This window comes from Dufourea novaeangliae, unplaced genomic scaffold, assembly GCF_001272555.1.
Source record: "Dufourea novaeangliae isolate 0120121106 unplaced genomic scaffold, ASM127255v1 scaffold493, whole genome shotgun sequence".
NCBI classification, from domain to species: domain Eukaryota; kingdom Metazoa; phylum Arthropoda; class Insecta; order Hymenoptera; family Halictidae; genus Dufourea; species Dufourea novaeangliae.
In genome coordinates, this window is record NW_015374430.1 from 145,059 (window position 1) to 159,379 (window position 14,321).

Here is a 14,321-nt window from a genome sequence, read left to right on the forward strand (position 1 = left end):
CGCATACAGAGACCAATGCATAACAAACACACAGACATTATAAACATTACATACATACCGTATCAGAGGAACGTTCCCACCCTCACCTTTTTACATTTTGTGTCTTTTCCCCAGTGTTGAACTGCAGAAAGCTAACCTAGAGGCCCAAAATACCCAAACCCCTGGCAGCGGTACCACTCCCGGGGCATCCGGGGCCAGTGCTTCTCCCTCTACCACCACTACCACTGCCTCTCCCTTGGCCAGCGCCATTCCCTTGGCTCAGCTGCTAAGCAAGCCAGGCGCCCTCAACGCCCTATCTAGCCTCACCGCCCTCGGCGGACTCACGGAATTGCTAGGTGGTGCTGCTGGTGCGGCTGCATCCGCGCTGCCTGTTCAGACAACCGGCGTGCACCGGTCGCACAAGTTCACGCCGAGGCTACGTAGCCCTGGCGCACCGGGACCGACCGACAGTGGGAAATTCAAATCCGAGCGCACCAAGTACAACCCGTACTGAGCCAATGGACGACAGCCCACGGAGAGACGCGACAGGGAGATCATTACACATTCTACCACACGCATTACCAATAATCACCACCAACAACAACAACAATTACCGAACCACACACACACGGAACACGAAATTTACATCGGAGAAACGTGCGTACGGACGCCAGGGTAGCGCGAGTCCGGATCAAGACTTGGCTAAGGATCGGACCACGATTTTTTCAATGGACCTACTACTACTTCTGCTTCTTGATGGTAGGGTAAGGACAAGTAGACCGACCACAGTGAGGATCGTTCGCCCCCTGTAAACGATCTGTTTTAAACTCTTCGGGGCTAGAGATGTATTCTGCCCATTGGTCTTTCTTGGTGTGGTTACCCTGAAAGTGCATTTTTTTTTTCTGATGTACAGGGTGTAGCTGACGTAGGGTAGACTTTGGTAGAGCATGCTATTTGTCTTAGGGACGGAGGGAGGTCCGACGAGTGTGGATTCGGAAGTTCTTACCTTTTTCAAGTAGATTGCCATGCGTTTGGTGGAGAGGTTAACGAGTGTGCTTCACAAACTTGTTCGCTGTCCGAACCTGCGAGCGTGTATTTCTAGAGATGTGTGAGATTTTTATAGCAGAGATTCTGGTTTCTTTTTTAGTAGTATCCGTTTTTTATTTTCCTAAATTTTAGTTGAATAGTGGTACAGTATTACAGAACTTGAAAAAGAACAATTATCATTTTCTTTCCGTTAGAAATTAATAATAATACTGTCAGTCAGGTAATAATAATAGTTGTTGGAAGGTTCGGACGATATTCTCGGATAGTTCAGTCAAATTTTACTTCTTTACTCATTATTCTGTTGGAAAAATGTCAGAAAAACGTAGACTCGTATATTTCAATTATGAAGAAGCATTGGACCATGTTGCTGAAATCAATTTTGAAGCTTAAAGTAATCGATGCTATTGTTCACCATCATTGATAGAAGGAATATTACGAATCAGTAGGCATTACATCTGCTGGCACATTTTTTCTTAATAATATAAACCATCTAAAAATGACAATTTATTCGATATATTATAAATTGAAGTTTATTTCTATATTCCGAAACGGAAAACATTCCGGGTCCATGTTTATATCACCTCCGTGCGTCCTTAAGGTGAGTAGAGACTCGATTTCTAGAGTTAGTAAAACCGAAACCCTGTGAACGGAGATCGTCGAGATCCGATGCTAAGTCTTCGGACCCATCACACTAGCGCGACACGTCCTCCGAGTCTTTCGCGGTCCGCGTCTCTCTGTTCAAGCAACGCGTCAAGATGGTAAACAATTTGATTTCTTTCTCTTAATATATATATATATATGTAATGTAATTGGGATGAATAATTAATTGAATTAATGTTTAATGCAGAACAACTCTTCTTACTAGCGTTAGGAAATTCCGATGTAATTTTTTCTTGTAGTTATATAGTCAAGACCACTTGAATTGAGAGAGGGACATAAGAACACGGCGCGAGTGGAAGAGCGAACGAGGGATTATTGGGACAAAATTTTAGGGTGTGCGTGTATGTGTGTGTGCAAGTCAGAGGGAACGAGAATTATACATTGTTTTCTTCTTTTTTTTCCGATTATGTCTTTTACACGAGAGAAAGGAACGAGTGAGAGAGCGAAGGAGTGTGTGCGTGTGTTTGTTAGAAAACCGAGATTAAACGAAGAGAAAGAAACCGAGACAAAATGCGTGTGTTAGATGCACCGTGTCGTAATCATGTAAACGTGCTTTAAGAGAACCCGACGACAGGACTTCCGCCGGAAACGGTTACAATGAGAGAACCAGAGCGAAAGAGAATAATAATCAGAGAGCTTATCCGAACCTCGATGAGGTAGCGTGCTTCATCGAATGTGTCGTCAGTGAATATAATAAAATACATATTATATTCGATTATACGAGGTAATCAATCAATTTACAATAGTGGTCATTTTATTGTAACGATATATAATTATATACAATAAACATGGAGAAACGTAATCATTCACGTTGAACACGGTCGATTATATATATATATACATATAATACATGTACCGGGATTATAGATTGCAAGAGAGAGAGAAAGAGAACGAAGAAAGTAAAACGAGTTCAGATTAATTAGCATAAACTAACGTTATAGATACGTATTATACCTTTTACCAGTTACACGTTACACACATACACGTACAGAGACACACATACACACTGACACAGGAGAGAGGAAACCAGAGAAACCGCGGTGTGTCCTCGATGGAAAATCGCGATTGTATCGATCGTCTTTTCTTCTTCGATCGACGAGAACCAACAGACGGCGAAATACGAGAGTGAAAAATATATATATGCGACGAAGGACGACGACGGCGTTTGACGTACGTAATTCGGGGTCTGAAAATAAAAATCAAGTTACGACTACGTGGCATGAGGATGGTCTAGGGACGAGAAGAGAAGAAAAGACTAAAAACGATATATCGTCCGTTTGGCGTTGAACGAAATCCGGCGGCTGCTGCGTAAAAGAGCTCCCAGATCGGTGTTTGTGTGCTCAATTTCTAGTTCGTAGCGAGGAAGTAATCGTTGCATATAGCGATATCGATCATGGTGTAAATTTACGAGATCGTGTGTTGCGTCGTATAACGAATCGAGCACGTGATCGTGATCGCGGATCCACCACCCACCGACGGATTATCCATTATCATTCCTGAATGGGAACTGTGATCGAGAAAAAGGACAATTTTGAATTTTCGCGGTTCGAATCGTATATACCCTTAAAGGGTCAACACGTCGTCGTCGGGATCAGCCCGCGATCGCGATCCACGTGGCTCGTATTTTAATATAATAATACTTTTTCATTGCGTTCTTCATCCTTATACCAATCCATATATAGTCTCGCCCCCATTTCGTTTTTCTCGTCGAGACAATAATAATTTTTTCTGATGCGTCGAATCGAGACGAAGAAAATAAAAGTAACACGACAGAGATCTCTCGATCCGTCGGTGGCGCGAAGATTCAGAGACGGGGAGGTTTGACGATCAAGATTCGAAAAAAAAAAATGAGAGTATATACACACACGGATTCCTTTTTTTTTTTTTTTTTTTTGTAGGTTATTTAGTTTTCAAAACTGTATATTGGTCTCTACATAAACGATGTCGCCCAAAGCTTGTGTGCTTAGCAGACATTAGCTACCCTGTATCACATTGTTAAATAAAGCTAGGCGTGTTTAATACAATACGATGAAGCAACAAAAAAGAATAAGATGGAAAACAAAACACAACCAACGTGTTACGGCCTTCCTTCGAACGGGGTCCCGCAACGCACTCGGCCACCATTTTCTGATACGGTGAGAAAAAGCGTTTTCTCGAGAGCGTCTCCCCCGACTGTTCTTCGAGGCGGAAACTGCATATTCAGGCTTGCACGCGCGTTTATTTATACGAATATATCGATCCAGCTCCAGGACTAATTCTGTAGTACCTTGCGCGACCACGTTTCTGGCGTGCTGCATTTTATTGTTGATGCCTCCTTTTTTTTTTTTCGTTTGTTTTTTCTTCTTTTTTTTTTAAACAGCGAACAACCAACCGTTCGGCGAAAACGGGACACAAAGCACGGGAGGGTACAGACTTGACAACAAAACAGTTACCAGTCACACAGACTCCTCTCAATTATCGTCTGGTTTGTTCTACACGATTATTGTCCAGGCGTTATCCCCACCACTGGGGAGGGGGAAGGGTGAAACTAGTCAAACGCATACTTTGTTGTCCATCCGTTTTCGTTACCAAAGCTCAGGCTTTGGACAAGAAATGAATTTACGAGGATCTGAAGCATTTCTCCGTATTAGATTATTGTCCCGGTGCGAATCAGAGTTCGGGACGATAATCGAGAGGATTCTGTAATACCACGGCACAATTGTCACATTTTCAAAGTCCAATATGTAATTCGTTCCCACGTTTCCAAACGATCAAATCTGTACTCGAGCCTCTGTTAACCGAACACTGACCGTAACCGAAAATAAAAAGAATGGTGTACGATCCGCGCGGACTCGCTAAAAGACAAAACAGAAACATCCACCACGTGGATGCACACAGAATCTTTTCACGGTGTATATACATACGTTTCCGCGAATGGGAGCGTGGCGAACGTTGGCCGTGCGTGTTGCTCTGTCCACACGCGGAACGTTCGTCCTCTCCCCACGTGTGTGTATTGGTCCGTTGCTCCCCTGGTCGCGATCGATTGATCCGCAGCGTATATACCCGGTGAGTAGCGCGACGAACAGGCAAAATCCTATATATAGAGCAACCCGTATATACGCGGTATATGCAGATATGTCACACACATACGTGCATGTATAAACCGTCTACCAAGAGTGGCGAAAAATAGAGATACTCGTACAGAAAAGATGTAGAGAGAGAGAGAGTGAGAGAGAGCGAGAGAGAGAGAAGATGTATCCATCCAACCAACTTGACCCAAGGCTCCTGCCCGTCTTTGGTAAGCACCATCCGCTCCTTTGTAGTCCCCTTAATCGACACTTCCACCCATTTTTTTTTTTTTTTTTTACGAACCGTTAACTACGACGAGATTTCATTGTTTTTTTTTATTATTATTATCATCGTTAAATTATTCTTCTTGTACTCTCATTTAAAGCCTGTTTGTTTAGCTTTTTTTTCATGCGTGGAGAAAAAAGAAACGACGTAAGAATAATATCGCGATATCTACTGTCGTTTTGTTTCGAGCAAACCGGTAACGGACCAATCATCCAAGTCACCCCTCCGGAAGTGATTCCACGAGAATAATAGCTGTGTCCCCTCGGTGTGTGTTGTTGTCCCCCCTCCCCCTCCCGTGACGCGTCGGTTACGTAACGAATTTTCTACGAACGAACTATTATACATAATCGGTTGCACGGTTTGTTTATGGCGACTCTTGCGATGATGGATTCGAAAATGAACGAACCACGATCGTCCCACAGACGGTGGATGAGGTGGAAAATTTTTCACGTAGACCGACGTGTTAATGGGATGCAACCGGGGAACGACGAAGACCGAGGATCTCCTTTCGTAGATCCGATATGCATGTTTTAGAGAGAGGCGAAGAAACGCAACCCGTCGCTCGTTTCGTGAATCGAGGATTTAATTAGAGAGTTCGTTTTGCAAAGCATCGTGTTACCTCATCTAAATGGAAATCTTCGCTCGGGAAGTTTTTAGCTGTTTCCCCCTACCCGTCTTGAATTCCATTAGTTTTCACTCGCCGATTTGAAAGTCGGGTCTTGTGCACAGTATGTTTATATAATTTCGACGAAATCGAAGATGTGTCCTTTGTAAGTGACAAATATTAGACATTACATTTCGTGAGAACAGTACAATTGAGGACCTTGAAGACTAAAGGGGTGCATAAATCGCTCATTTGTTGTCGTTAAAAGGTGTCGTTAAATTAAAACAACTTACAGAACACAGTTACAAAAATGCTCGATTTGTTCTTAAAATCAGTTCAAAAATTAAAATTTCCTTTTCACTGGCAAATTACGCAAGAATTTTAGTCTTTAATTTCGATCATTGCATGATATTAACAATTCTCCTGTTGACATGAAACGTAACCTCACAAGGGGAGAGCTTACAAGTACAGAAATTTTATGAATCACAAAAAAACTTCGCCATTTCACGCTCAAATGTTCCTAAATTCAAATCCTCGGCGAAACCATACAACGCATGCAGCTAAAATTACCAAAAACGATTGGTTAACGGCCTGAAAAGATTAAACTTCCATATTCGACCTGATTAATCACGACCATCGCGCGTTAGAAAATATTCTACCGACACATGCCCCTAATCTCGTCGAAATTTTCCCACATGCTGCACTATTTCGCTTAACATCCCGTCGCCATTAATCACTGAGCGCGTGCAATCAGCCCCGGTTAGAGGTTTGTCTTCCGGTTCCAAGCCCCTTGTTTCGTCGCGGATTACCTTGTTCCGTCGCGACATCAATATTTATGAGGTTTCGCGTCGCGTTCGTGTTGTCCCCTCCCCGAATGCTTCGAAACCGACCGAAAGTAGTTTGTCCAGAAGCCAAATTCGGTCACGGGAAATTTCAGGCTAGAAAACACGGGAAATTCGGTGTTTAGTAAAGAAACGAGCGAAACGAGGTTGCATCCTTCGTGTCTGCTCTTTCCACGGCCAACGGAATCGAGAAGGACTTAATACCCGTCTGACAGGCTCGGCCAATTCTGTTTCAGGATATCGCACGAAACGGCGGGAATGCAGATACCCGCATACCACTTCATCCCGCCGGAACACATGCTTAAGTCGCCGATCCACTAAAAGTGGTGACACACACGTATGTCGTTGTCGTCGTCGAAAAAAAAAAAAATGGACGCGGGGCGTCACGACGCACGCGAAGCTGTCAGTGGCATCTGGGGCTGGGCCACGCAATGTGTTCATCCAGCTTGCTAATCGTCACACTTGCAAAACAAGCAACAACAAATCTAAAAAAAAAAAAAAAGATACATAGTATGAGTGTGTGTGTATACATATATGTATATGAACGCGTTCACGATTCATATATGTATATGTGTGAACACAACGAAGGGAGAGGGAGACACATCAGTCACATGTACACACACACAGAGAGAGAGAGAGAGAGAGAAAAAAACATATACACACGTATACACAAAGGGAGAGAGAGAGACGCATACTACAGGTATATTGAAAAATGGGTCGAAGATGGGATATATGTCGGTAGACAGATTTCAGTAATATTATGGAGATATTAAAAGATACTCTGTACACATACACACAGACACACACATAGAGAGAAACGGGATACAGATTACACAGAAGAAAATACGAAACTTGTGGCGTGCGCTCTCTCGTTAAAAGCCGTGGAGAGGTGTACATACGCGAAAAAAAAACAAAAGGAAACGCAGAGGAGAGAAATAAAAGGGATGTTAAAACATGAGCACGCGCTTAAGACACACACGCGAGCAGATAGAGAGACGAAGAAGGCACGCATGCGTGTACACGGGAATATATATTACACTCTAGTGTACAAAAACTGTACAAAAGATATTTAAACAAACAAACAAAAAAACGATGCTCGCCGCAGCCCGTCACGGGGTTGCTGCCGATTGGTAAAGGGAACAAGCCAAAGATACGTTAGTTTTCATTTTTATATTTAAAAAAACGAGAAAAAAACAAAATGATAACGAGACGGGAGAGAAATACGAGAGAATTATTATAATTATTAATTAATCATGAATGTGTGAACAAAGGACGCTGATATAATATATATTAGGCCGGTTGTTAGCGTTTTTTCTATTCTAAACGGGGTTCCGTCGTGTTACGATTGGTTCGGGTTGGAGGCCATCTTGGATTCGCGAGGTGACTCTGGGAAGCGTATCGGAACCGTGTGACTCGAGCGTGTGTTACGAGAGGGGATTTAATTGAATTTAATTTACCACTTTGCGGTCTATAATTTAGTCGTGAGCGTTGTTGATGTTGATCGTTCTTTTTAAACGGTGACGATAACCATTTAAGTTTGAAATATTGCATCGTGAAATACGATCGACAAGAAGTTTGTACAGTGTTCTTGTGGAAGGCTATGTTTAATTACCCAGAAAATGAAGGAAGAGTGTCGGATGTTGATTTTGACGGTGAATGTGATTTCGTTGCGGGGGTTAGACAACTTTTACAAAGTAAAAGTTAGACGTATTTTAATATTCGAATGATAGTGTGAAGGTAAGAGCAATAGTGCTGAAGTTTTTTAGTAATTTATTTTTTTATATTTACTGTGTGGTGTCTTCGTTAATGTCAAAGGTATTTAATGCCTTAATAACCATGAGCTATTTCTGGTTTTTTTAAACTAGATTATTTGTTTTTATTTATACATATATTTAAACAATCTTTTTAAGTTTATCGTAAAATTTATTAATCCCTTCACAGAAGTTCTAGTTATATTTTATAAAAACATATGATAGTTTATTGTGAACGTATTACACTTTCGCAGTGTACTGTAATATTAAAGATAGAATTTCCAAGGATTTTGTACACTGTCTTTGTGTAATTTTTGTCTCTCTTTTCAAACTTATTTTCTAAGCATAGAAAGGTGGCATAATCAGAGTAAACGCGATCAAGTGATCTATGAAATTAGCATTAATATATAGTAAACTAATTATTTTACAATAAATTAAAATAAATCGTAGACCGCAAAGGATGAAACTTTATAGTCTAATATTGTAGGCAACTTTTTTGGTGCTATACTATCGAAAAGCAACTTTTTACGATCATTAAAAACTTTCAGAAAGAAACTTCACATCTCGAATTTTCATCCTGCTAATATTTTACATGATTTCAAACTCTAAGGTCTCTAAATGATGACCAGCCAGATATAGGTTCCGCCGCCATTTTGAATTGGCGGAGACCAACGTAGAAGAAGAAATAATTTTGATCCGTTTGCTTTCAACAAAAATCTAAATTAAAGCTTTACTTGAACTCCGTGTGTCGGTTTAAATAATTAAAAGAATGTATACACTATAGTGGAAAATTGCTACGTTACGTCGGAGGTTACATGACCGTGTGGCAACCATTTAATTTCACGAATGAACACTGTTACAGGAACCGACGCCGCTCTCCAGTCCCGCGGCGAGTCTTCGTGTTCTTTCATTCAGAAATTCAAAGAACGTTGAAGGCCTCCCCCCTATTCGCGAATCACAAAGCTCGAGGAGTCGTCTGGCCGCGGACACGATCCCGTTTCGCGTCGGAACCCTGAGGAAAAGTGACAATTAACCGCGCGCGGTAATTACGTAGTTCCGTAGTTTTTGCATGCGAGACTCGATTTCAAAATTGACGGTAAAAAAGTACCGTTGCAGGAAGGGGGGTTCTTTTTCCGAAAAATTTAGCCGCTGGAAGCGGCGTGTCTCGGCTTGCTGGACGTTTTTAAAACACTTGATTCAGGGATTGAAACGGGACTGTAACTCGCGTGTCGCAGCGTCGTCTTGACGTCAGCGTTATCTTCGATCGTTATTAATATCGTAACGATCGCTCGATGTCGCGTGATCGAAGATACTTTCCTCGCGAAACGTCGAGTCGTCACTGGACACGCTCTCTTCTGTTCGAAGGGACACAAAGGAAATTATTACGTGGAATTATAAATAACGATATATATTATATATACACGTGATATATATATTATATATTTATTATACGATTGAAAACAAAAGGAAAACGGACAAAAATTAGAGGAGTTAAATCGCGATGAAAAAGGTGCGAACTAAAAATGCCCGGCTTCGATCAGGAGGCGTCTTCTTCATCCGCTTCTTCATCTTCGCCCCTTCTATGCTCTTCTTCTGCTACCAACCCATCCATTTGGAGCGCTGTTTCGTAACCAGGGAAAGTGTATACCGGCCCTCCATCAGCTACTGGACACTCGACTATACTGTAAGATCTCAATATAAATTATAGTAGCGATAGAATTTTTTTAAATGGTACTTTAGTACACTTTTTTGCAGGATGATCATTTCGATTTAGTGTCGAGATATTGAATGAAATAAATTTATCTAGGACTTAGGAAATTCAAGGGTATTAAATAGCTACTGTGATCATTTTGGTTTATAGAATTTCAATTTCGTTGAAAAATATTATTTTAACCACCTAGGATTTTTATTTATCCAATTGTCCTTTTTTCTTTTTAATTTCATAGAAATAATTAATTGCGTCAATTTTATATTGATACTGTTGCATGGAGATTTTGCCAAAGGAATTGATTTGCAGTGATTTGACCTTATTTCTTGTAATTTTCCATCAATTCTCGAAGTGATGTCAACAAATTTTAGGGAAATCGAAAGGAGACATATTTACCCTTACTACAAACGATGACACAAAAGCATTAGTTTCTCAAAAAATGCAAGCTCCGAACAATAGGAGTGAAGCTAAAGGATTACACTTTTAATGATTAGTCGAACCAGTGTTCCTTTTCGAAAAACATGTTTTCCGAGTTGTGTCATTCTTATAGCAAGAGTATACTATATAGGAGAAACGGTCAAATAATTAAAATAAATGAAATGTGAACCATATTTACAAAAACAAAGTTTACGATCGCTCTCTGTCCCCTTCATTGAATTAATCTAACTAATTCGTTGCCATAATTCATACCTAAAATACGGTTCTGACGTTTACTACCTGTCCAGTACCTCATGGAGGGGATTTGTATACACTCGCTTCGATAATCTCGAGCCAACCAATCGTTTCTTCGGTGGATTCTTTGCAGGGTAAATTCAGTGTCTTCTAGCAGTCGTGACCTAGCCTCTGTCCTCGACGGAGCGGGGGGGACAGATTGTTGGGTTCTCGTTCCTTTGTCGTAGCACCGTGGTGTGACCACTTGTGGCGCGAGCAAAACGCGTTTCGTTCGGTTCGTCTTTCCGTTTTAGAGACTGATCGTTAGTGTCGAGATACGTTGGCGAATTTAAGACTGTCCGATGAACATTCGGTCGCTTCCAATCTGTGTGCCAAAGATGCGCGGAAACGTACGGAGGAAAAGAAAATGGCGTCTAGAAGAGTGATCCGCGCGCTTCACGTGCTTCCTTTCGTCCATCTCTCGATGTTATTCGTCCTCGAGGCGATTCGTGTGTCCTCTTCGATCTGTCACGTTCGAGAATAGGTGAGTCCACGCATTTCCATCCTCTTTATTTATGCATTAACCATTATTTCACCGCGTACTTCTTGAAAACCACTGCGGTTTGAACCAAACTGAGGTAGACTAACCGACAGACTCAGCTTTGGGTGGATAGTTCATATTATCACTTTTATTTTTTTTTTAATAAGGCATCTTTAATAAGATTATCTAGTCCTAGTCATACAAGATGTAGACATGAATTTTTAATCTCGACGTTAAGATTAAATTATTGGTAATTTGTTTATTTCTATGTTATATACATTCGTGACGGTTTAGCTGTAATATTTGTGGAGACTATTACAAGCTTTTAGTGTTTCAGAACGACATCGCGATGTCAGTTTCAAGCTAAACCCATAAACTCTGGTCATGTACATTTATCGATCAGGTCAGAGGTTTATTATTGATTATTATTGAAAATTTGTTTACCATAAAGAGAATGTTTAAAACATTTGCAGATAGAAAGTGATCGGTTAAATCGTTTCTTTGGATTTTATTAAGTGGCCCTAGAATGTTGTATTATTGGCTACGTCCAATTAAAATGGCCATCAATTTTATATCGTACGAATGCTGAGTCTGTCTCTTAGAATCACTCGATCTCAGCGAAGTTAGTGGTCGTGACAGTTCGAAATTCTTTTAAAAACAATTTGCTCAGCGTTTGCTTTTTTTTAAGAGAGGGATCGTGTTCAGATCAGTGACGCCGCGTGAAATGTAATATGAAATATTCATTCGTTCTTCTTGTTCGAAACTCGAAGCGTGCAATATGGCGTCACGTTAATCTCATCGTTGCTTCTGTGATCGACGCATCGTCACGGTTAGGTGTTCGCCCAAAATTGCTTTTTTTTTGTCAATTTTTTGCGATTCGTCCCTGTAAATATTCTTACAATCATCTCTCGTTGTACATATTTATTGATTATTCGCGATTTCATCGATCAGCGGTTCGTATTTATTACGCGTTTTAATCGTGAATACACATCACGTTCTGTTCACGATTTTTTTTTCTTTGAACATCAATCGTTCTCCGCCCGAATGAGCTTTCGGTTCGACGAAACGAACGGCTAATTTCGCGAGGCGATTAATCGATGGAGTTATTTATACGCGTAGAAACACATTCACACGTTTCTATTTCTATGTATATACACATACATACATATTTATATACACGAATATATCTAGTGTGATTTCGTTTCTTTTTTTTTTCTTCTTTTTTTTTTTAGGCTTATCGATCGCTAGATGTACGGATTCGTTTGTTCTCTCTTTTCTTTTTATACACTCTATGTTAAGAAACTAACTTATTTGTACTGTTGTATTATTTATGATAATTTAAAAATGGTTGCGACAATGGAAAAAGAGAGATGACAGAAGGAAATAGGCAAGCCGCAACGCGAAACAAGTTTTTTCGATAGTATATTGCCGGTGTTTTTCTCTCTTTTCTCACCCACCCAGAAACAAAAGAACGAACAAGACTCTCTTTCACACCATCCTCCCATGAACCATACAGAATTTTCTCGTTGTCCTCTTCGTCGTCAGTATCGACCACTTCGCCGTATCCCGTTCTTCGTTCGCGACACTCCCCAACTTCCATCATCCCCATTTTCGCGCCCCTTCTATATCATCGAACGTACGATGACGACGTACCGAAATCCACGGAAATAAAACATAGAAAGGAGAAAAAAATTGTAGAATAACAGAGAAAGAAAACGGAGAAAACAAAGAAAAAACCGCGACGAGAGAAAGACCCAGAGAAAACAACGACACGACGCCGTCGTCGTTCCAGCGAGAGAAGCCTGTATAGCCTCTGCTACGAGAAACATGATGCGGAAGTATATATGGAAACAAAAAAAAATATAATAAAATAAATAATACTGAAATCGAGATTTCAATGAGAAAACACAACACTCAGAGGCACGTAAGTTATAATAATTAGCGAGAGAGACGCTGTATGATTGTGTATATCAACAATAAATAATTGCTGTGATTAGAAACGGTTATTAGTAAGTAGTTAAGGACAATTTTTAACGGCACATCGCGGGGAACCGGGGAGAGAATATAGATACTCGTCGGTGTCGCGAGTGTGTGCGTGTGCGTTGCGAATGTGTACGTGTGTGTGTTCTTGAGTGTGAGGAGTTGAAGTATCGAGAGAATGGCGGAAACGTCAAGACAAACGGAGGAGAACTCTGTGTGTGCCAGAGAGGGAGAGAAAGGGTGGAAAAAAATAGGACTTAAACGCGTTTAGAGGAGATTTAAGAAGAATTTTCTTTCTTCTTCTTCTTCTTCTTCTTAGTTCTATGATGAATCAAGTGCGTGCGCGTGTAATCCTCTTCGATAGTCGAGGGGCGTTACGAGAGCCCGGACACGAATGATCCGTGGACAAATTGTGTATTAGTGACCCATCCAGGTCCTTGTTGTTCTAACGGAAGAATCAATCAGGAGCCGATTGCCGCGCGCGTTTACGTAGGACAGGACACACATACACGCTGTGGTCTCCTCCCTCGAGTCACGTTAGATCATAAATGAAACATTGGTGTCTTCAGAGGTGTCTTCAGATTTCCCGGCTATGGGAGAGTATGCTTAGTAAATGGAATTATATGGTTCCTCGTGGAAACTGTGGAGGGCTTAAGCATTTGGAATTTTGGACTTCAAAGTACGACCCTTAGATTAACCTATGTCCAAATCTTTCAACGAGAAAAGTGAGAAATTTGGAACCCAATGTCTGATGGATCAGAAGAATTGATCTCCCAAGAGAAGGACAAGAATCCTCAACAGTGAGTCGAGGGGTGGAGATCATTGTTTATCCTCGAGCACGAAGTTTTCGTCGCGGGGAAAACGTACAGGTGACCAATTTACCCCCCTTCTGTTCGTAACTGTCCCAGTTGATTTCTCAATGTTCCACTTTGGAGAACGGTGGACGGGTGCGAGCATTTTTCGTTTCCTCTCGTCCCTCGTCACGCATATTCTCGAAGGCACGGAATGTCGTCACTGCCCACCGAGCTTCGAATCGACACGGCCCCTCGATGGGTGGTTCCGAGGGGAAACCATCGTCGAATCGGTTTTGATTCCAAATCCCCAATTTCGTTTCTCCTCGCCGAATCGTGAACCGTGATCATGTCACGGTCCACGATAACCCCCCCTTCGAAGCATATCCGGTGACACATATGATTAGGCTACGAGTAATTAATCTCTCTTTTGC

At 41.3% G+C, this 14,321-nt stretch overlaps 1 protein-coding gene across 6 annotated transcripts in view; it reads left to right on the forward strand.

Moving 5' to 3' along the window:
- Positions 1–6,967, forward strand: part of LOC107193114 (poly(rC)-binding protein 3) — a 43,856-nt gene extending 36,889 nt beyond the window's left edge. For 4 of the 6 annotated variants that reach the window (XM_015582507.1, XM_015582508.1, XM_015582509.1 and 1 more), the window contains exon 8: positions 115–1,101. In XM_015582507.1, the coding sequence (XP_015437993.1) occupies positions 115–493 (379 nt within the window). In that variant the 3' untranslated portion in view covers positions 494–1,101. Of the gene's footprint in view, positions 1–114; positions 1,102–6,701 lie in introns of those variants that run through there. The other 2 variants (XM_015582511.1, XM_015582512.1) reach the window with 1 other exon arrangement.
- The last annotated feature ends 7,354 nt before the right edge of the window (positions 6,968–14,321 follow it).